At 35.8% G+C, this 24512-nt stretch overlaps 3 protein-coding genes across 6 annotated transcripts in view; 1 reads left to right on the top strand and 2 right to left on the bottom strand.

The window, feature by feature from the left end:
- Positions 1-849: 849 nt before the first annotated feature.
- On the bottom strand, positions 850-7557 carry LOC122401023. 3 transcript variants are annotated; one of them, XM_043402879.1, is made up of 16 exons: positions 7393-7557; positions 6922-6991; positions 6374-6576; positions 6235-6293; positions 5946-6129; positions 5654-5826; positions 5405-5521; positions 4816-5339; positions 4442-4730; positions 3726-4301; positions 2796-3629; positions 2099-2688; positions 1811-1876; positions 1607-1729; positions 1343-1547; positions 850-1207 (listed from the first exon to the last, which is right to left on the bottom strand). In XM_043402879.1, the coding sequence occupies exons 3-16, from the start codon at positions 6539-6541 to the stop codon at positions 997-999; spliced, it is 4119 nt and encodes a 1372-aa protein (XP_043258814.1). In that variant the 5' UTR covers positions 6542-6576; positions 6922-6991; positions 7393-7557; the 3' UTR covers positions 850-996. The 3 variants fall into 3 exon arrangements, with proteins under 3 accessions (XP_043258814.1, XP_043258812.1, XP_043258813.1); XM_043402877.1 differs by having other exon boundaries at positions 850-1547; positions 7348-7557; XM_043402878.1 differs by having other exon boundaries at positions 850-1547; positions 4442-4709.
- Positions 7558-9327: 1770 nt separating this feature from the next.
- Positions 9328-9729, bottom strand: LOC122401088. The gene has a single exon (XM_043403026.1). It carries the CDS (start codon positions 9727-9729, stop codon positions 9328-9330), a length of 402 nt encoding a protein of 133 aa, XP_043258961.1.
- A 2132-nt stretch (positions 9730-11861) lies between these two features.
- Positions 11862-24512, top strand: part of LOC122401064 (integrin alpha-PS2) — a 79527-nt gene continuing 66876 nt past the window's right edge. For both annotated transcript variants that reach the window (XM_043402992.1, XM_043402991.1), the window contains exon 1: positions 11862-12389. In XM_043402992.1, coding sequence (XP_043258927.1) covers positions 12214-12389 — 176 coding nt within the window. In that variant the 5' untranslated portion in view covers positions 11862-12213. The remainder of the gene's footprint in view (positions 12390-24512) is intronic.

The following is a 24512-nucleotide window of genomic DNA, read 5'->3' as shown; positions in this document are numbered from 1 at the left end:
GAGAAATTTTAACGCGTGTGGGCCTTATTAAACACCATCAATCGCATCTCTGAGATAATGCTGAGACTCATTTCGAGCTAGAAGTTTTAAGAAATGGTAAGGTTAACTTTTGCTTCTTTTTGTATTTCTAAGCTTTGACAGTTGAAAGGATCGCAACGTTTTCTAAGGATGACCTTCCGCCGAGGATTTTTTTTATTCACGCGTGGTTCCATTTTCTTCATCCCTGACGATTAGAGTTCTTTGTAATAGCGTGTTATCCGACTATCTGAGTTCCATTTGGATACTGTGCGGAGAAAAGTTAGGCATGTTGTTAACATTAGGTGGTTCGAAAAAAAAAATATTACAAGTTCACCCGTTATGTACGTTGGGTTGCCGATCGTCTTTGGAGTATTTGCATAGTAGATAAGTAGCGGGCAGGGGCTCATGTTTATATAATAGCATCAGTTTTTTGCAAATATATAAACATATTCAAAAGTCATCGAAATCGGCAAAAAGTAGCACTTTGCTCAACATGTTAAGATTAATGGTAACATTAGTGTAACAGATTTATCTTACCTGAAAGAGCATTGTCCCCCTTCCCAAATTTAGGAGAAAATTGACGATTATCACGTAGACATACGAATGTTCAAAATTTGAAGTAAATCTATGGGAGGAGGAGATTGGGTATTAAATTTAATACTGATAATGATTTCTATTTTAAATACTGCCATAAGAAAAGAAATTGATGATGTAAATGATTAGAATCAATATCACTTTGGTTGTGTAAGTACAGTGTGCTGTAACTCCAACACAAAGTTTTATTATACAAATGAATAATTGTTTTCTAATAGAAGTTTCATGGAATTAATCTTTTCTTATGATGTTTGTATTATTAAAAATTGTTCTGGAAATTATACTCTAACAAAGATTTGCTTTCACGTGTAATTTATATTAATTAGACAAGTACATTGAAACTGTATTGAATTTATATTTTTATGTTACAATTCTACGAGTACATTAATGAAGAATATTTAGCTGTCCAGTGTTAGTGGCATAAACCAATCCCTGTCCGGGTTGTGGCGCCCATCTAATGCAATTTAAACTCACGTATCCAGTAGATTCTCGATTATTTTGTAGTAATTCTCGTATAAGTATCATATTGTTTTTCTTATTTTTAACATTTAAACCATTTTCCATATTATAAATATCCCAGTCTTGTACGTAGGATCTATCATTGCCAGCATCATATTGTTTCAGATTACATGAATTACTGTTATTTTTATTACTAACAAATTTTGCAGTCTTGCGATGAAGATCTTTCGTTTTGTATAAATTATATTTTGTACTATATTCGTCCTGTGACATTTTTTTGTCGTTTTGAAGCTCCTTGTCTATTAGTTGATAAATCGAAGCCATAAAGAAAGGTTTTGCTGGCACATGAACTTTCCTTCCAAGACCTACTAAAAGATGTTGTTGCGTTGGTGATATCGATACAGAAACTACGGACTGATCTATTTTAGTCGAATAAATTTTCTCTCCTAACGTTTCCCATTGTAAACTGTAAACACCTAAAAAAAATCGACGTTATATTGAACTTCGTATATGGAGTAATGTAATGATTACTTACCTAATGTAGTTGTTACATTAAATGGACCTGGGAGAAGTGCTGCTAGCAGCTTTCCATCCGAAGAAATGTCTATACTGGCATCGTTATGTATCTTGCACTCGTGAACGACGATATTTTTCTCAGCTACGATGCATAAGTACTTAGAATAAAGAATAAGAGTAGTATGAATATAACAGAAATTAAAAAAAAATTTAAGATACTTACAATTGGCAATATCTGGTATTTCTCCATTGGAAAAGTCCCATGCTTGTACACGATAACTTTGAATTTCTAAAGAATGATATTAAAAGATATATTTACTCATATACGATCTAAAAAATATTTTACTACAGATAAAATATATTGATAGTATTGATACTTATGTAACATGACCTATAATGGTGTATTAATATACTCTGATAAAAACATGTGATACAAAATATTACTTACTATTTAAACGTCACAGATATCAATAAAAATATTTTTTCGAATAGAACATTTTATTATATTTACCACTAAAATTTAAATCACTACTCTCGTTTCTGGGGTCTTGTCCACTATTTCCTCCTCTTGTTCGTGGCCCCGAGTTTCCGGTGTATACGGAGTAACGGGAGTTATTCGATATATAATATCGATCATGTATACGTCTTCTTTGAGAGTTTTCTGGCAAGTTCATTTGTACGACAGGTACATTTAACTGTTGTCTGCGAGATAATATATCGTTATAAAAAATTCGTCTGTTATTATTTGTTTCGTAATTTGAAATAGAATGAGGCGAAATAAATCTCTGAAAATTCGTCGAGGAGTTCAAATTTTCCTCATTCCGGAGAAAATGTTCCGTAGTTGAATTAAATGTTTGATTTCTAAATTCAGTACTCTCATTATTTGGTCTATTAACGTTTCTATTCAGAGACAATGCACTTCTCCAACTTCTTTGAAAGTTTCTTCTTCCCCTATTAATATTATGCTGAAAGTACGTTTCTTGAGAGACGTATTCGACACTTTCGGATCGACTATTGTTTCGTTCATCGTTACTTGTTGAGTTTCTGTTTTGAGTCCTGGAATCTCGTTTCAGAAGATGCAAGTGGAATGACTTTAAACGTCTAAAATAGAAAATAAAAATTAAAACTTTACTTACAAACAAGTATTAAACAAGAAATGGAAATTGAAATGTTGTATTTTAGAAATAAATGTAAAAATTTCAATGTACCCGAAAAAAATTTTTCGACCATATTTTTTACATAGTCTTTGGTGTAAATGCTCTCTATTTTGAACGGGAAAAGTATTTGTTATCGATGCAGATGTGATTTCGGAACTTGGATTTGTGGAAAGATAGGTTGAACTTGTTGAACTGGTGTCATTTCTGCAACCATCGTTATTGATATTACTGTTTACTTCTTCGTTAAACGAACATGTCATATTTGCAACTGATATTTGAAATGTATTTGATACAGAATGACTAGATATGCTGTTGGTGAAATTTGGGATATCAGTTAATTGTGATTCAACAGCGATTTCTTCGGAAGCAGAAGTTGAACTTATACCAGAAACCAAATTAGTATATACACTTGGTAGCAGGAAATTATTTTCGGCTGGTAAAATAGAATTAGTACAGCTGTTTGTGGAATTTATAGTGTACTGTAGCCTATTCATCGAATTCTGAGATTGTATGCATAAATCATCGGATACTGGAGACATATTGTATGCTTGCATTCGTTGTAATTGAGATTCATTATCATTAATCGATTCCATAAGATTCGTATCATAATTATTTTCAAAACTTGTAATTCCTTTCGACGTTGATGGCTGACTCTGGTTATAAGGTCTTGTATTATCAATTCCATTGCTTATTTTTCTATAAGTTTCATGTTGCGAATTTAAAGGAATATTTTGAACGAATGTCAGACGTCTATCATCAAAATTAATATTCAGTTTTGTATTTTTTTCATTTTCTTTTTCTACACAATCAAATACTCTAATTTGGAGTTGTAAATTTTCCCACATTTTACGTATTTGTCGCAATTCTGCTATTTTCAATCTAGTTCTGAAACATAAATTGTAGTTAATCACATAAAAAAAGAATTTAAAAATATACTTGTTACCGTTTTATTTTATTATCAAAATTTTAGTTATAACTTACCGACATAATTTTTTTATGTTATTGATATATCGATTAAGTAATTTAATACTCTGATGAACTTTTAAAACATCTACAAATTCTGAACTCGGTACAAACAATACTCGCGAGTCTGTACGTTCATTTCCACTTCTTCCTTCTAAATGATTTACAACACTACTAGGTGGAACAGGTATTTCAGGATTATAAATTTTTTCCCGAACTTGTTTATCATCCAGTATTCTACTACTTATTCTTATATTGTTAATGGTATTTTCTTGCTTTTCTGGGTTTAAGTTACCACTTGATATTTGAGAGTATGAATTATCGTTAAAATCAATTTCTATCAAAGATGATTCGCGATAATTCTGTGATAAATTCCTGTAATCGTTTCTATCTAAAGACAATGTTTGTGTTTGTTCGGATGCATGTGAGTTAAAATTATGATTTCCTTCAAGTAACCAATATTCATATTTTAGCTGTTTGTCAATATTTTTACTATTTAATAACATCTTCTGCATCGTTGTCATATTTGCCGTAAGAATTGTATACAAGTTCTTTTGAAACCGATCTAATACTCTCCATAATAAGGGCGAGTTTCTAAAGGACAAGTTCCAGAACATTACAAAGTTTTAATTGAAATATGCTTAACATGCAATGAATAATTGAAAAATGTAATGAAAAGTTATGCTGTGTAAAAATTGTTAGATTATTATTATTTTTAAATAATAAATACACACCTATTTTTATTTTTTGAGGCTTCTTTCAACCCGTATGAATTATTGATCCTCAATAATCTGTTACTTCTAATAATACTGTTTGGTTCATTGCACAAATTATTAGGGAAATTATTATTTTCAACTTCTATTGCTTTTGGAGTTCTCGAAGGTCTTTCTCGATTTTGTGCATTTATCTCAGATGCTGTATCAAATGACGCAGTTGCAGCACTATGCAATGCTGATTCTATTTCGTGCAAACATACTTTGTCGGTCGAAGATGGGTTGTTTTCTAAAAAATTATGGAAATAAACTTTTCAAGTGTGTTATCTTATGCCTCATTTTCCAGTCATAAAAATTAAAATATGTTTAACAAACTTAATTACTTGAATATTTACCAGTACAAGATGCGCAATAGGAACGCTTGAACAGTTTCTGTCTGATAAATTCATCTTCATTTTTCACTTTAAATCGTTTTCCTATGGTTCCTGTAATACTTCGAGTCACGCTGTTCTCTACATTAAAACACTGACGGTTATATGGACACTCTGTTGTATTAGATCTCGACGACTGAATCGTTTCGTGGTCACCCGGCGAACATAACATCATACGTTCAGAAGTATTTTTACACTGTTGAACTTCCTTTATTCGTAATTTAAATCTACAATCTTGATTACTTCTGCCGTGCGAACAGGACGCTTCATGATCTCGGTGCGTAAAATAACAAGCACTATAAATTGTGTGATTCGATTTGAACCAATTTTCTAATGCTATAATACGTCTGTGTTGCACCCAATTATCCGAATTTTGAGTAGTTCTCTCTGCATAATTATTTGGTATTTGGCTCCCGTACGTCGCTCCATGATTCCATAAATGATACCTAGGCAACGTATTAAACACCTGTGCCCCGTCGCGTGAATATCTAAAATATAATCATCAATACCACATGATATAACTTCTTTATGGTAAGCATATTAATTTACATACCTCAATATATTTCTATACTGTTGCTCTATAGGAGGACAATCCCATTGCGTTTGCATTTGCAGCGCATTCGCAATACCTGTAATTAGCTTTCTTCCCAAATTGTCAAAAGTCACATACCTAAAATGCATAATCTAACATAAAGTAACTACATTTAATTCTAACAAGCATAAGATACAAATAAATTCATTTCAACGTTTACTAATCCAGATTAACTACAGAACATTAATATAAACGTTTTTCAAGACTCACCTTACTTTTTCTTTATTTGTTCTAGTAGTTGCTACTGCAAAGGGTTCGGATTGACTCCAATCCCAAAAATGTATTTCATTGTATGTTGCTATAACGAGTAACCTTTCAGATGGATGAAAAGCAAGAGAAGCTATGACTGTCTGACTTTCTGCATTCCAAACCTCACTACCATCCTATATCAATATCATACTTTTTAAATTATTTAAACAAATTTTACTTAACAAAAAAGTGGCAAATATGTATACTGTTTCATATCAATGCCTAAGACAATTGCTATAAAACGACTACTAACGTTTAAATCCCAAACGCGAACTTGACCACCCAAGCAACCAGAAGCCAAAATCTGACTAGAGGAAGGATGAAATGCAATGCACCATGGAGTACGTGGATGACCTGAAAGGGTTCTAATGTTTTTCCCGGTTGTAACTTCAGTAATATAAACGTTGTGATTCCCATGTGTTGATGCCATTTTAGTTCTGAAAATAAATTTTGTAAGCCGGTTTCAAATATAACTATAATTTTTTATCTCCAATAATACTTGACTTTAAATTGTTGAATTTTAAATTTATTAGGCAACTCACCCATCAGGACTAAAAACCATTAAAAATGTTGCTCTAGGGATTCCAGGTAGATCACATTTCTGAAAGAAATTAGATTAAAAACAAGGAAATAATTTTTTTCTCTCATATACTTAATAATACTATATTGTGTTTTTTTTACCAATTCCACATGATTTTTCAAAACAAGGTTTTTCTCAGCTATGGATTCCAATTGTGTACTAGGTTTATGTATTGTATGGAAACCAAAGTCTCTGAGCATTAAATTCTGCAATATGTTTTGAGATTGACTGCCATGAAGACGTTCTGGTATTTTTTTAATCTTCCCCATTTATCAAAATCAATTTTATCCTAAAATATTGTGTCCTAGAATATTTTTAAAAACTGTTACAATTAAAATAAATTACTATATATTAGAAATTCAATATTTAACATTGTGATATGTATATGGAACGTACCATTTTAAGTCAGAAAAATTCTATTTAGAGTATAAAATTAAGTATAAATTATTTGTTTCAAGGTTGTTTTGATCTATTCTAATGCTTAACAAGATGAATTTCACTACATATTATATGTTGAACAATTTATTTGAAATTTCAGATATTAAACATCTTTAATGTTGCATTTGAAATTAATAAGTTCTAAGAATATATTGTAATAGAATTACACAGATTTTTAATTTTTCTTTAGTAATAATTGAGTCTATCTTACCTAAATTTATGAAAGCTTAGTTTCAATGCTTGGCTGATGATAATTAAATTGACAATATTGACATTTGTGTCTGAAAGAAATATAAATATTAGAAACATAATCAATAACATTAGGAATGAGACTAAAAAATATAAAATTAATATAACAACAGTAAAAAATAGTCATTAATGAATTTAAAGTAGTATTTGTGGTATATTGAGAAAAAATAATAATTGTTTGCTTATGTTTCATAAATCTATTTTCTTCTCCGTTTTTATTAGTATATTACATTCGTATCAGAACTGATTTTTTATTAGTATTTCATATATTGTGTACTAGTGTAATTATACAAGAAAGTAATACAACAATTAAAAAATTGAAAAAGCACAACATCGATCGCTACAACCTTATTTTTAAATGTATATAAAAGAAAATATAGATCAGTACGGGCTCGGGTGTTGTCGCCTTCAATGGTTAATAAATGATTACTACCTAAGGATATTTTCCAATTGATCCTTAGTAGATAAAAGCCTAAATTCTTAATACATAAGGATTCGAGTTCTGTACAATTTTATCGATGCAATTTTATTTCGAAATTTCCTTTCTATCGAACAGTATAAAACATTTTACTGCTTTAACACTAAACACACACACATAATCGACGCTATAATAAGTTTTCCGTCGCGACAAGAAGACGCTTGTTGTTGTAAATATTCTATATGTATATTGTATAAATGTTTAGTATATATATATATATATATATATATATAATATATATATGTATTATATGTATATGTATATATATATGCCTTCGATCCTTGTAGCACGCCCGCAATAAATAAAAAACAATTCGTATATAAATGTTTTTGTGATCACATATTTTCGCTAAAATATCAATGAGGACAAGAGATTTCTTATGGCTTTAGGTGTAAAGTTACGAGAAGTCGTAAACAATTGGCTATGTACTGTGATTTTGGTTTATCAGTGTTTTGATTTTTAAGTAGTACGGTAATTGCACTTATGGAAATTTTCTATTTTCAGCGTTGTGATATACAGAAATGTGTACGTATGCATAACTAGTAACATGAATTCACGACGTTTAAGGGAAATACGGTATGTCAAACGCATACCCTTCTTCTTCGCGGTAAACGTTTGCTCGTCGAGTAGCTGAAACCACCGATTTGCACTGATCTCTATGCACTGAATGCGGCATTCTCTTGAAGGATCTGTGCCAATTCGGGGGCTTCCATGTTTGAGAAAATACCACATTCGACGCCTATATAGAGTCCGTAGTACTACGTTTCTGGATTCACATGTGTACTTATTTCTCATTGATCTCTATGAGATCGAATCTCTGTTCGAAACTGTATTATGTTCTTCCTGATAGTACTACTATGGATTAGGAATAATATAAGCCTGTCATTTAATGTATTTTTGTGTTGCATAAGGCGGTGGGCTTCGTAGCCACCATATTATTTTCGTGTCAGTAACAACGTTATCGATTCAGATTAGAATACGACTTCTGCGCCCTTAATGTTTGGAATTAAGATTAAATATCGAGAGAAATAATAATTATTTCCGAAGCAATTAAAATGAAATCACAATTTCATCTTTTGATCTTAATATGTAGTATACAATATACAGTTTTCCAAAATTTGCTAGCAATGTAATTCCGATTGAAATGTTTATGAAAAGTGTCCTTGAATATTGCCAAGGGTCTAGATTTTAGTATTAAACTCTAAAAGTTCATAATTTAATCACGGGAAAAAAGTAATTAGTTAATAATCAAACTGTAGTTCGATTAATTAAAATGGCGGGAATATGCGCTCTTTGACTTTACTGCACAATATTCCCCTCTTTTTCTAGTCTCGTTTGTCTATGCTCTTTTTATTTTGTAATTTTGTTAACATTTTAGTAATTAGAATCCAGTTTGTAAATAATGCCATATATTATCGAATTATTTAATATACCAATTAAGAGAAATATTGCTTTCAGTAATTGTTTGTATCTAATTAATTTCATAAAGAATCTGTAGAAAATTGGTTATGGCATATTATTAAGAATTTGACAAAGAAGCTAGTGATATTTACATAATTTAAATTGGTCCAGAGGATGCTAAACAAGTTTGAAATTGTATAAGCTTCTTTGTTCACATTTCTTTTGCCAATAATAAGACTTATTGCATATTATAAATCACAAATGTATTCATAATAGTTAAGAATGCAGTCATTATAAAACTATCTTTTCTTTATATAAGGATGTTAGGTCTAATTACAATTAATTATAAGATTTTACAAAAGGCATTTATGGATACATTAGATTTTGTTTACAAATAGCTGAAATATAAAATATGTGATTGATTCAAGTTAGATTTATTATAAGAAACATTAATTATCATATAAAATTACATTCTATTAATAAATATTGTTATAAAATATCAGGGTGTGCATCAAATTCTTCTTTCAGTCTTTTCTCAATTGCAGGTAGAGACATATTATCAATTGGAACATTAAAACTGACATAAACAGGTTTAGAAAATTTCTTTGAGAGTCTCTTAGCAAGATTACTTGAAACTTCAGTAGCAATTGGTCCAATAATTTTTGTTGTAAATGGTTCTTTTGCTAACTGTGATTCAATAGCAAATGATAAATCATTCATTGCTTTTTCACGTGAATCACCCACCCACAAGTAAAGACTATTATCCATTTTAATTGTATGACAAGCAAGTGTCATGTTACCAACTTCTGTCACAAAGTCATAGAATTTGAAAGAACATTCGCTTTCTGTTTTCTCTGTTAGATTTTCCGTATTTTCTTTAGCTTTTGACATTTTTCAACCGTTTTATAACTATTTTTAATTTGGAAAAATGTTGCTGATGGTAGTTAACATTCTACGAGATTATAACCTCAAAATTGTTAATTTTACTATTCATTGGCAGTAGTTTGTAGAGTAACGACCATAAAATATAAACGTACGTGAGATTATACTCATTCGCTTATTCTTGACCATTATTTGACCCTATATAGTATAAAATAAATCCCTAGTTAGTTAGTGAAAAAATGGCGTCATTTTGGGATCGCCTATACAATTGCGTTACAGATTCCATAGGTATTTTTAATACTACTCGTACTGAAATTACATTTGGTAACAGTGTATAAGTCCAGGTTTGACGTAAACATAACCTAAGCTAGCATAGGTTAGAACATTTAGAATGGATTTCTACGAAGAATTAAGTATTTGTTTGTGCAATTATGATACTGTGTGCGATATAGCGCAGGTTTGTTCCTTATAGTGTTAATTATGTTAATTATTTTTATGCGTAGCATAATTCCTTAGTAGAATTTAAATTCTAACCTATCGGTACTGCCGATCAGTTAATTTCTTACTTCTTATTTTATTTCTTTACAGCAAGATTTTATAACTTAACAATGCTTTAGTGTAGCTTTGAAAAGCATCATGATAGCATTTTAAAATTTAATAATTATAGATATTATTTACAAACATTGGACACAAACAAACTTTGTTATTATTGTATATTGAGGTTCTTCATATGAATATAATGACATGTTTTTCAGTGATCCAAAATAGGTAATGCACGAAATTGTCTAGGTGGTTCCAACATCAAAATATACTGATACAATATAAATTTGGGTTCCATGTACCTATTAGTGCCAATGTAAGTTTTGTTTGAAAACATCTTGACCAGTCTCTGGAAGAACTCAATAAGGTATATACTATTGTAGACTCTATTGAATTTTTTATTAGAAATCTTGAAATAATTATAAATCAAACAAACTAAAAATAAAGAAAGTATATACTGATCAGGAATTATTATTTTGTTTTTTGTGTTATCAGCTACATATAACATATTACAAAATTTAATATTCTATAAAACCGTTAATTTCAGAGATTACTTAAATTTTCAGATTATATAATTGTTAGATTTTGTGTTACTTCTTTTTTTAATTTTATTGTATGTAGTGGGATAATAGGACTATTAGCAAATAGTTCAACATTAAAAAACGTTAATGTATCATGGTAATACCCATGGGATGGTGAGGATATTTTTTAATAAATCTTTTTCTGTTTTAAATATATGACGTAAATAATAGCTTATGTTATATAGATTCGAAATCGTTTCAGAATCTAGATAGAACCTAACGAATAGCGGTTATAGAACTTGGTTATAGTTCCATCTTTAGATTCTTCTATTCAGAACAGAAGTTCCTCGTAATAGTTTCGATCAGAATTTTGAAATAACGGTTCGAAACAATTATTTTCGGATTCTTTTCAACTCCAACTCGCTACCCTTTTCTATGTTAAACCGCTATCGAAACTCTCAACCGTCCCAAATCTATAAAAATCTCAGACACACGAGAGTTCCTCGAGAGTTCTAAGCTGCGAATGATATTCGAATCGATTGGAATTTTTCGTCATTATACAGCCCGTTCGGCCACTCCTGGGAAAAATTTTAATGGGAGATTCTAGAGGCCAAATTAGGACGAAAGTCAAGAATACCAATTTGTTGATGGAGGCTTCGTTAAAAAGTTATTAACGTTTAAAGTTCCGCCTGTAGAACGGCAATCTGCATACAGCTGCGTACATGCGTTAGCGGTTCTCACTCAGCATGAGAAACTCTACTTACCGACATATCGACAGCCTTACAGTTTTCTGAGTGAGAACCACTACCGCGCGTACGCAGCTGTTTGCAGATTGCCGTTCTACAGGCGGAACTTTAAACGTTAATAACTTTTTAACGAAGCCTCAATCAACAAATTGTTATTCTTGACGATCGTCTTATTTTGGACTCTAGAATCTCTAATTAAAATTTTTCCCAGGGGTGGCCGAACACCCTGTATATAAATTCAAAATGCTTGAAATCCCATTACGAACTAGACTCGCGGTACGCATGCACGGCCGAGCGGAGCGCAACTACGGAACCGCGTGCAGTGGGTGGGAGTCCACTCGCAGCCCCCGCGAGTCCAAGAGAACGAAGAGTAAACCGAAAGAACGGTCTTCTACTCAGTCTGTCCGCGACCGTCCGTCAAGCAGACGTCTGCCGACTCGTTTACCCCCACTTCCTTTCGGCGGTCTGTCGTTCACTGATTGTGAGTGTCTCTTTCGCAGTGTCTCTCGAGGGCCTCGTAGAAGCCACATGTCGTCTGTTGCGCGGCCGCTACCGGCACCCTGACCCATTATTGTCAGTTGTGACGATCGATCGCGAGCAGTGCGTCACGCATCGATTCCTCGATCGCCGGTCGCTTATGACAGTTAGATCGTATCACAGTGATAAAAGGTGACTGACGAGAAATTATGTGGTTCGCGAACGTCCTCGCAGGCCTCATTGGCCTGGTCATCGTCGGTTCGCCACCCTGGTGTTCCGACGCGTTCAACGTGGAGACGAAACATTACGCGGTTTATCAAAACGAGAACAAATCCATGTTCGGATTCGCGGTGTCGATGTACCGAGACAGAAACGGTCGAGGCTGGTGAGTCTTCCTTTCTACACTTTATTATTAACACATTCATCGTAAAAATTTTTATTTCAATGCACTTGATTCACTCGTAACTACTTCGAGATCACTGGATGATCCATGCCCCTTTGGCCTGTTAATCATGTATTTCAGAAGCTAATTTGATTAACTGCTTTATCTCATGTATTTTATATGTCGTTAGATGAAATCTAAACTTGTAATAATAAGTTATACAATGTTTATTTGATATATTGTAAAGGAAATTTTAAGAAGCTGATGACACTGCCTTGAATTTTTAACAATAATTTTTTAAATATCGTGTTACCAGAGCTGGGCAAATTTTGCACACGAATAACGTATAACATTTTTAGACTTTTTCCACGAAAAGTGAAACGTACACTTAGATGCAACTTGGTACATTTTCAAAATCGATTTAAAATATTTTTTAAAGGATCTTTTGAATTCGGGAATATCGATTCACATAATTCCAGGAATGCACGTATCATTGAATAATTCGCGGGTCTGAGTCATCGTTATTCAAAGTCGTTTGCTTATTTGACTCATACATATCCTCCGTTCTCAAAGAAACGCATGCATTTTTACTGACGGAATGAACACCGAATAAATACGTTAGCGCTATTTCCGTTGGTGTAATTCACCGGTATTCTCTGTGAAAGAAATCGATGATTAGGCTGCATTATAATTAGGTGATCGTTTCTATACACGTCGGAATTTTTTTACACGAAGCATTTTCTGCCTGAATGTATTGGAGAAATATACATATACGCTCGAACAAACAAATTTTCAATTATTTTTTAGACGCTTAATCGTGGAACAACTGGTAAACAATATTTCAATTTCTTCCTTCAGTTTCGTTTGTTCAGAAACAATTATGTAATTATTGAATCGAACTAGTTCTTATCAGCTGTGCCAAGCACATAAACGTCAAACCTCCCACGAGATTCGTACGACGGAAGTGCCTATCTTCCTCTCTTAACCACCAGTTCTCGCTAAGTTCTTAATTGCAGGTGTTTGTATAAATCCGAAAGTAAAAAGTTTTCTTATAACTTGAACCAATTTCGAAAAACAAGTTAGTGTCGATTCTAGTCTCTGTTTTATTGGAATCATTTTTAAGAAATCTTCAACCACGTACAATTAAAAACGCGATTACAAAGGTCACGAAAAATTAATGTACTCCGAAGGAAGATATAGTAACAAACGTAAACATTTTAATTTTTTTTAAAGATTGAAATTCGATCCCGTATCTGTGTCTTATCACTTTCGTGTAAGCTGAATAAACATAAGCAGTACCAAGGGGGAGGGAGGGGGTTGTTCCTTCGTTCGAATTTGGCGTAAAACAATGTCGTTTGAAAATGGGAATTACTGTATTACATCGAGCAAGTCATCGACGCTTTCAATTTATATATTTCACTAATTAAACTTGATAAACTTGTATTTGTTTCTGTTACTTATATGATCGATCATGGGAAAATTCGTTTATAGGAGAATGTTTTATCTCCGTATGATTTTCTATGTGTATCCAGTTCTCATCAATTTTCCCGAGACAATAGTTTACTTGGATCGAGATAGCAGGTGCTTCGATGATCCTAGAACCGCTCTCCTTTTATGTCCTCGTTCGGGACCAAGGCGAGTGGGGCATGTGTCTCCCGTTTCATCGCGATCCTCGTAACCGCTCGATGACGATCAACTTTCATCTGTCCGCGATAAGTATGATGGAGCACCGTTTCTCTTCTCCGATACTCGCCACCCTTCTGGCGGGTGCCAGATAGTCCACGGTCTTAAACATTTGTCTATATTTTAGTGCACATTACACTTCGTATAACAGATTTATAAAAATAATCCGACACTCGGTGATCATTTAAAGATGTCTCGTCGTACTATTGCGTTCTTCGTTAACCATCAATCGTACATTTTTATGTTTACAAATCAAATTTTATCGCCTAAAGAAAGTGATAGTCGTATCTATCAATTTTTTAAACGTCTCTCCCGTGACGTAACTTCTCGAAAAATTGAAATTTAAATGACAAGGCTTATCGTATCGCTCGAGATTGAAAGTTGCGTCGTGCCCGAGGGATCAAACGACCAAATCTCGGGTCTTCCTCGTGAGATCACAGGAAACGCATACATATGTAGAAGGTACGCGTTCACAAGAACAGAAACCACAAGCTCCGGGATCCGAATGCCCCGACCCGACGCAACAATGATCTTATTACACGTACGCGAACGACCAGCACACGGGAGGCTCGTAAGAATACACGAGACTGGTCCAGATATAAGGAAGATTACGGTCGCTGAATGTCGCGTACCGATACGAGTGACCGATTAGATCGCATCTTCGTGAAGCCCTCGGTCGTATGCATAAGATCGCGACGGGAGGTCCGGTCTCAATTTCGTATTCCACGAAGGGTCGTCCAATTGGCGGAGAACGAAAAGGCAAGGTGGTTTATTGAGGAGGACCCGAACGACGCGGCAGTGAAATAATAGATCGAACGCGGAGATTACCCCAGCGGTATTAATCAGAGCAAAGCGAGAGCGACGAGCCGCCCACGTAACGGAGCAACGATGACCTAACATCCTGTATCACAGCCAACCTCGTGCTCTGAATCCAACGTGTTTGCACCAACGGTTTGTACGTTACAGTTGAAGTGTGAACTGCCAGCGAACGTATACGTTACAATCAGAGTGTGAACTCTTTCGATGCAGTACAGCGCGTCGCAAAATCGTTGGCACAGGTGTACGCGGCGAGGATCACGTGGAATTTAAACGTAAATAATGGTTTATTCAATGTTTGGGTATGGCTCTGACGTCGTTAGATTTGTTTATTTTTTAAATTCGATTTAGAATTCTTTGCACCGCCGAACCATAGGCGTTCAATAACACTAAAATTAAATTGATCGTTGATTTTCTTACGCTGCTAAATGAAAGAAAAACGGCTCGATGCCAATGTAAACACACGCAAGCGACGCCGGCTTGGAACCAGCATGCGAATGTTCAGTCGCCGCGGGCAAACGAGTCGGTTTTGAACGCTAAACGGTGCAAGATCAAGAAAGTCTGTCACGAGGGACGGCCTGACACCCGTTCCGCGGTCAGGCATAAATCGCGAAAATTCAAACGTAGTCACGATTTTCGATTATATATATCACCGTTGGACGCTATTTCGGGAATTAACGCGTGAGCAGAACGGTAACAGCGGGTATGGCGATCGGGTACGTTCGCCTCTGCGTTAGATTAACGAGGACGAACGCTCGTAAAGCTTCTACAGGCTGGCCTAAATATACGCGCCTACGAAGTTTCTCATAACGAACGATGTAATCCGGATTTCCTGCGGCTTTGGATATTCCGAACGCGAGTATATCTGGAGTTTTATTTGCCTCCGGACCGTGGACGTCTATTGTCTTTGGAAAAACAATGTACAAAGACGCGACGCGAGGAAAGAACCAAGACCGCCTTTCCATTCAAGAAACATCGCAATCTAGATCATTACGCAAATACAAAGTGTCGGAGTATTCAGGATCCTTCGTTGCATTATTTAGCCTAAGCATAGAAAGTAATTGATAAAGATGGACGTTCGTTTGCTTATTTCAGAGGTTGACTTCATCATATTTTTTTTTATTGCTCTTTCATATATTTTGTATTTATGCATATAATTTTGTGTAGATCGATTTTATAAGATTTGGTTTAGTTACACAGTAGGGTTTCGATTACCCAGCATTGGATTATGGCATATTTACCTCGACTATTCTTTGGTAAACGTTACAGATTATATTTCACTCAACTACTACAATATTCATGGTTGTGTTTACTGAAAATCGAAAACAAATTTTTCGGCAAAAAAAAAAATATGAAATCGTTCTAAAAAAATTATTTTTGGTTGCGGGGGTCAATTACAATCATTTTTGGTCAATAGACATATCCCCGAAATCCTAACCATTTTCGAGGAAAAAATTCCTTACCGAAAATATAACTTCGGGCCAGAAATGTCAATCGAAAATTTCTTGCGTATCTCTAAAACGTCATAACTTCTGAACGGATTGGAGGATTTTAATGTTTCAAACGGCAAACTACGCGTATTTTGGTCAAGAATATGTAGAAATTCTAACAGTATTGAAAAAGTTGTTTCTTGACCCCATAAAGTTAGAAGAACCCCATAAAAATGGTCCAATTTTCAAACAACCATAACTCCTGCAATAGTGAATATACTTCAATGCAACTTTTTTCTGAAGCAGAGCTCATGGGTACCTACAAAAAAGGATTAGACAACTTTTCTATAGGGCGTCAAACAAAATTACTAACAATGAAAAACGAATTTTTAAGAAACATCGACAAAGGAGGTGCCTAAATTTTTCGGCAAAAAAACAAATGTTTAAATCGTACTACAAAAATATTTTTAGCTAGCAGGATCAATTACAACCATTTTTGGTCAATACACATACCCTCGAAATCTTACGCGTTTTCGAGAAAAAGTTATGGAATGTAGACAAATTTTTGAAAAATTTCAAATCGTTTTAAGAAAATTATTTTTGGGTGCGGGAGTCAATTACGATCATTTTTGGTAAATACTTAAATTTTTAAATTTAATTTTTTAATAACTTTTTAAGAAGCCTCAGTCAAGAAATTGATATTCTTGATTTTCGTCTCATTTTGGCCTCTAGAATCTCTCATTAAAATTTTTCCCAGGGATGGTTGAACACCCTGCATAATGTATGGCCAGAAATGTTTCTGTAATTTAATTTTCTGTTTCGTTTCTTCTTGTGTTCATTTCTGTTGTTGATAATGTTGCGAGTGACACGGAAATGGTAATGGGGCTCCAGAACCCCAGAGAAATGGGTCGAAAAAACACATTAGTGATTATATTCCTCCTTTTTATCACTTCATATGTAAGTATAATCCAATTATCCGGCATATTTACTGTACGCGATTACATTCGTGTTTTCGTTGGCTTTTTACGGAAGGACGTCGTCATATTATAAAACGAAAAAGAGATTATAGAACTGTTAAAGTCTGGTACTACTATGAACGTGAAATTTTGTTGCAATAAATCGTCCTATTGCCAGTTCGGGCAAACGAACAAAATGGCGACTGCAATTCTTTTTTCCGGGGCAGAAACGTCCCAATAACAACGACGATCAGTTTTCTATCAGATGTTTGAAATTATTCCCTGTTCGAGGACGGAACAGAACGCGATCGAGCGTAACCAAGATAGATCATCGCGCGGCGTGTACAAAATCTAGCATAGATCGATCTTCGTGTCGGAAGAGCTAAGGAACAGAAAATCGCGTCTCCGTCGCGGCGGCTTCAAACTCCGTTAGGGTTGGAATAAATTACGTGGCCGGACCCCTTTGACCTTTGGCGCCAATTTTTCCGTGGACTGGTCTACGTAACCGATGCCATTACTCGCGTTTCCTCGTTCTGTCGGCATTATTTATATCCGTCGTCGCCGGAGGAGCTGAAGCAGAGCAGTTTATTCGTGGTCCGCGTGACTCACGAAGAAAACGAAACACCTTCGGCTCGCGATGATCCACATCGCTTGGGCTCCTCAGGTGCCACACCACTTTCGATTTCGAGCGATAAGATGAAGCTGGTTGTTAAAATTTTTGATGATTTTTGGATTACGCGACTGGAGAGACGAGACGAAGTGAATCAGAGAACGAACAGAGAGAACGTGTGTCACGCGGTTATATTGGATGATTGCATAAGTACGTGCCCGATTTTTATACTTGTTGTGTCAGATATCATTCTGATAAGTTCATTTGCGCGTAAGAGAAATTTTTTAAGATGGAGAACGAAAAGGTACATTTGCGGCATGTAATGCTATACGAATTTCGGAAGGGTGAGACTGTTGGTACTGCATAAAAAAACATTCAGAGCGTTTATTCAGACCGTGCTCCTGCTCTCCGGACAATTAAAAAGTGGTTTGGCAGATTTAGAAAACGTGATTTCAACTTGGAGGATCAACCCCGATCTGGACGGCCTTCTGAAATTGATGACGACATTGCGTGTGCCTTGGTGGAGCAAAATCCAAGGATTACTACCGAGGAGATTGCTGAAAGAATGAACATAGATAATTCGACCGCGTATCGCCATTTGAAAAAGCTTGGATTCATTTCCAAACTCGATACGCGGGTGCCGCATTCCTTGACTGAAAGGAATAAGTTCAACCGCATGACTGTGGCCGCTTCTCTCCTTGCACGTAACGAAAATGAGCCTTTTTTGGATCGAATGATAACAGGCGACTAAAAGTGGATACTATACAACAACGTACAGTGAAAAAGGACCTGGAAGAAAGCAAATGAAGCTGCAGAACCAGTTGCAAAAGCTGGACTGCATCCAATGAAGGTGTTGCCGTGTGTTTGGTGGGATTGTAGAATTGTTATTCACTTCGAGCTACTCCAACGCGGTGAAACAATCACGACAGACAAATACTGTGAACAACTCACTAGACACAGTGCGGCTATTCGAGAAAAACGTCCGATTTTAGCTAATCGAAAGGGCATAATCTTCTATCATGATAATGCTAGGCCACACGTCGCGCGACAGACGCTGCAAAAATTACAGGAGTTACAATGGGAACTTCTACAGCACCCACCATATTCTCCAGACATGGCCCCATCAGATCTTCATCTTTTCCGGTCATTACAGAATAGTTTGAATGAAAAAAATCTCAATTCCAAGGAAGATATTAAGAAGCACCTCATGAACTTTTTTCAAGAAAAACCAAATTCTTTTTTCAAAATTGGAATCGACAAACTTGCAGATCGTTGGAAAACAATTGTAGAAAAGAATGGAGACTATATGAGCCGTTTATTTTGAAAGTGACCTAACTCCATTTTTCAATTTTTTTCCGGTTACCATGATTACATGTACAACTTCATGATATTTATCAGTAAAGCATTTCAGGTTGCTTATATTCCGAGCAAATACGATAATTCTTGACACATAAGTTTTCAGAGTTAGTTCAATAATTGGACCGTGTAGTTTGACAGTGGCCTAACTCCATTTATACTTAAATCAAGATATTTAATGTTTACATGTACATTTGGGATGAAACTATTGCATCCAGAGGTGCTCAAGAAATTGTTCCATGCGTCCTAAAACATGTTAAAAATTTAAGAAGTGAAAGACACATTATAGCTTACAGTGACATGTACGCCGGGCAAAATAGAAACATTAAAGTAGCTTTAGTGTGGTTAAAAATTGTCCAAACTTTGGAAAATAATGTGGAAATCATAGATCACAAATTTTTAATATCAGGACATTCGTTTTTACCAAATGATAGAGATTTTGGCGTGGTAGAAATGTCATTAAAAATAAATAATTTACTGTTCGTTCCCCGAGATTATTACAAGATTATTAAAAAGTGTCGGAAAGGTAATAATTTTATTGTAAATGAAATGAGACAAGAAGATTTTGTATCAACAAAATTATTCGAAGACGCAATTTTTAAAAGGGTAAAGAATTCTGATGGAGAATCTATAAACTGGTTAAAAATATGTTGGATGCGTTTTGTCAGAAATGAACCGTATAAAATTTTCTATAAGACATCAATGAATGAGAATGAACATTTTAAAGTCCTGAATTTATTACCACGTCGGGGTAGACCAAGAAAGTTCGAAAATATTGTATTGACACCACTGTATAAAAATGTCAAACAAATTACAACAGCAAAATTCAAGGATATAACTGACCTATTACGATATATGTATACCACCGGAACATCATGATTTCTTCAAATCCCTTTCACACGCACAAAATGTAGATGAGTAGTAAATTGTTTTGTAATAAATTTATGTTTGTAATTTTGTACGTTATGTAGTTAAAAAATGTTTTAAATGGCATAAATTATGTTTCCAAAGTGTTTTAAAGATATGTAAAATATATTCAGTATTGTTTTTTTCAATTTGAAGCATCTTAAATTATGTTGAATGGACTTGGGCACCTTCAAATTTTATAATGAATCCGGTTGTTAATTTTGAAAGTGGCCTAACTCCATTCTTGATAGGAAAACGCATATTATTCACTTAATAATTGCCACTATTTTAATAGGAACTATAAATTTAACACCCTTAGATACACTTAAGCAGTATGACTCATTAGTATCCTATACGTATATTTTTAAATTCATTGAAACGCAAACCTTTAAATATCTCGATTTGAAGATAAATGGACTTAGGTCACTTTCAAAATAAACGGCTCATATAATTGATTAATAAAACTGTATTCTATAAAATTTAACCGATTGAACTTCATTTCTAAATCGAGCACGAACTTATGCAATCATTCAATACATACGACCGCGAAGAAGCAAAGAATAACGTCTGACAACTACTAATCGCAGAGGTGACGCGTTCATTGTGGCTTACCGATGGTGACTCGTTCTTTTCCCGGATTCGATTACTCGCGCCGAAATCGGTGACTCGAGCACCGCGCGCTAAATATAAAAATTATTCCACGCCTCGAAGACGACGTTTCGCGGTCGACACGCGACGATAATGCTGCATCGCGAAGAGAAGATAAGCGCGTTTCTCGTTTCCCCCGTACGCCGCTCGAATTAATTATCGAAGATAGAGAACGCATCGACGCATGCCCGTTTCCATGAAGCGAAACTAGTTTCCCTTTGTTTGCTTAAATTTCTATTATACGAGCCGTGGCTTTTCGCCGAGAATTCCGGGAAATGTGCGCCCCTTATCGCAGCCCGCCTCCACGTGATAAGACCTTGTCAGGACTTGCGAATTGATTGCCTCCTCGTGGTCTTGGAGCAAATTTGCGACGGTTGATGAATCGTACTTATCGTACCTCGGATATTTTACGGTTTTACATGTTAATTTTTGGTGATTTCATCGTGACCATAGACGGATTTTCAATCGTGTATGGGCAAGTCGATCTATGTAATTAAATTAAATATAAATGTATACGGTTGTCGTGTGACGATTTAGCAGTTTCGTTAAAATAATTTCTGATGATTATTTTGCAATAGCGTTAAATTGTTATTGATTTTCTCACGGATGCGTTCTTCGTGAAATCTTGCGAGCCGATAAGCGCGTAGATTTGGTTGTTTCACGTGCGCTCGAAACTGGTGCTTACAAGAGCGTGTCGCTGGAAGAGGAAGCGAGGTTTCAATTTCCTCGTTTCCGGCCGACGAAACAAAGCAAAGGTTAGGGTGGGTCGCTGCCTATCGGTGCACTTTCCGCTTTTAAGTAATTTGCGCACGAAACACACAAATCGTTTTATCTTTCTTCTCGTTCGTGAAACGAGGCAACGATCGAGGGAACGAGCCGCTATATTTTCAAGTCAACGCGTTCACTATATTTCGAGATATCTTTCGACAAGTTTTAAGTATCGTACTGCTTCCGGTTCAGAAGCTACCAGTTTATTCTTACCTCGGTAATCTCTATACGTTAAAAGATCTCGCCGATTCCCGGGTCAAATCTACATTTTCCAGCTCAGAGTAATCCCCGTTAAAATTTACACAGCGATTTCATCGTTAAAAATCAGCGGTGGTTAAATATGAAGGCGCACCGGACTTGTCTTAATTTTTCGAAACCATCCCAGCGCCATGAAAGTCCACGATCGTAGCGCAGTAAAACCGTGATATACGACGGATCGTGCGAGGAACGATCCATGGGAGCAGTGTAAACGAAGATTTAAACGGTAGCCGCGAACGATCGTGAGCACCGTGATCTTTCAGTCGAGTTAAGTACGAGAATCCTTCTAAGACAGCGCGTTATTCATCGGTTTTTATTCGCCCGTCGGTCTTTTCTCTTACCTGCCGCCCACCGCGGCGTATACCTGGCACACCTTTCGATCGATTATCGACTCGCGACCAAGGTGGCGTTGATACTGATGGATCCTGACGATGCAGATTGCTAATATCTTTTCCCTCGTCGGACGTCGCTGTCAACGATCCTCCTGCAGATCCGGCTGTCCCGTCGACGCCACCTTAATCAGGTTAAAAGTCTGCGAATGAGATTGCTGTTTTCCTTTCCCGATTCAAACGATCAACGAGACTTGTTTCTAAAAAAAATAAATATTATGATACGGAATCGGTGTAAGAATATTTTACTAAAAACAATATGTTTTCAGTTTCATTTTTCGAAAGATTACAAAAATAAGTATCACAGAAATTAACCAAAGAACGATAGATAGAGAACTAAATTTTCAAAAATCTAGTCGAATATTAATTTTACTATTTTTATTAGAAATCATGGAATGGATCATTTTTACCATTTCGTTAGTTCTAGGTGTTAAGGATATTTCTGTTTGCTGTAAACGGATGATCTCGAGGAACGATTCGATTTTCGTAAGTGGACGTGTCGAAAATCGACGAAACGAAAGGTGTGCTCAAACTTCCTCCGTAAAGGGGAAGAAGAGGAGGAAAGAAGACCGAAGGATCGAGATAATGGGGATCGCGTGAGGCACGTGCCCGAAGCTCTGCCTGTGTCATTATCCAGAGGAGAGCCGACAGCCTCGGGGGCCTATTACCTTTACCTGGCCGCATGCAAACACGTGTGCAAATGCTCTTACACACGTGCGCAACACGCTTGCACGGGGCCAGGTGGTAAAGGTCCGGCGATGAAATAAAGAGAAACAGAACTTTGGTAAATGAGTTACTGCTTTGCTACTGCGCCCAATTTCTCTGGCTGTTTCGCAGCTTTCGATGTCCCCAGGTATTCGTAAATTAATAGTCTTTCTAACCAGGAACTCTATGTCGATATTACTCCAGCGAAGTATAATGCTTGCAGATGCAAGCTCACAAATGCTGTTTTCCCAATTGCTTTGTCAAGTCTCAGTTTTTGTAATTGATCGATAATTATTCTTCGAGACACACTGGACATTAAACGTGACTTAACAGACGGTGTGTGTTCACGAGATTTTTGTGTCACGTGCGTGGCACGGCTCGTTTCCTAGCGACGTGAGTGACGTAATGACACGTACGTGAAAGTCATTAAGCATCGACCACGCAAGAGTGCAATTGAACCGACTAGTTAAGTGATTTAGAAGCGCATTTCCTCCGACCACTCTGCCATTATACATATTTGCGACATTGGCTCTCGTAACTTTTGCTAAACGACGCGTGTAACAGTCGTGCAAAGCTATTCTAGCTACCCGACCCAAGCTACAGAGTCTACTCGAAGATTTTGCATTTTTTAATTCTTTAAATTGGGGGCTGTACAAATTCCATTTCTCGTGATGTCATTTCGAACGTGTACACGTACGAGTGATGCTTCGTCGTCATTTTTATATCGTTTCGTGGATCACCCACACGCGGGCCAACACGATCTTTGGATCTCTTGGTAGTAACGTGAATTGACAGCGAGTATCGCGTGTCGGTATCACGTTGCGCTACCGAATGATTCACGATACACTTGAAATCACAATTACGGGTACGTGTGTCGGGACGGTAATATCCCGGGCATACGTGCCATGTGCAATAAACATCCTTAATACGCTCATCGTGTAGGTATACCCACGACTATTTCTATTACGATGCCAGCCGCACGAGCTTTATTTTAGTTTCGAACAACGAATGAGAATGCTCAGATTTCGATTTTTTTTAAATTTCAATTTTACATAGATCGTACGATTATTTAAGGGGTAGTTCTTTAATAATCAAAAGAGGAATAGGTGATTGATTCCATTTATCTGATAGAGAGAGTAGCAGAGGATGGGTCAAAGGTTTTAGAATTTGCTGCTTTCGTAAATTTCTAAAAATCTGTTCGCCTTTGGGCGTGTCGTTAGGAGTCTCCAGCATGTCGACCTCTTGTCCTCCGTCCATCCAACCGTTCCTCGAATTTTCCCAAAGTCAGTCGTGTTCTGTTGGCCATATGGCCAAGGTTCACCTATGGTGCCGTTTCGACAAAATTGCATTGTTGCCCCGACGACTTCGTTCGACACATGTTTCCTTCTAGCGCAGCTCGAGTGCCACAAATGAGAATAACGTGACTCGAAAGGTCGGGGAAAAGCGTTTTATGGCCGTACTGCGGAAGATTTATAGTTCCTCTCGAACTCTCTTTCCGCCTATATTGATTAGACAGGGTGGTAGAGTAAGTTATTTTCGTACGTGCACAGCTAAGTTAGTATGCGATGTACTTTTTCTTTGCAATTTCGATACAATGGTTT

This window comes from Colletes gigas, unplaced genomic scaffold (genome assembly GCF_013123115.1).
Source record: "Colletes gigas isolate AHSC1104 unplaced genomic scaffold, ASM1312311v1 Colletes_gigas_Sc00021, whole genome shotgun sequence".
Classification (NCBI taxonomy): Eukaryota; Metazoa; Arthropoda; class Insecta; order Hymenoptera; family Colletidae; genus Colletes; species Colletes gigas.
This window is presented reverse-complemented; position numbering and strand designations above follow the sequence as displayed.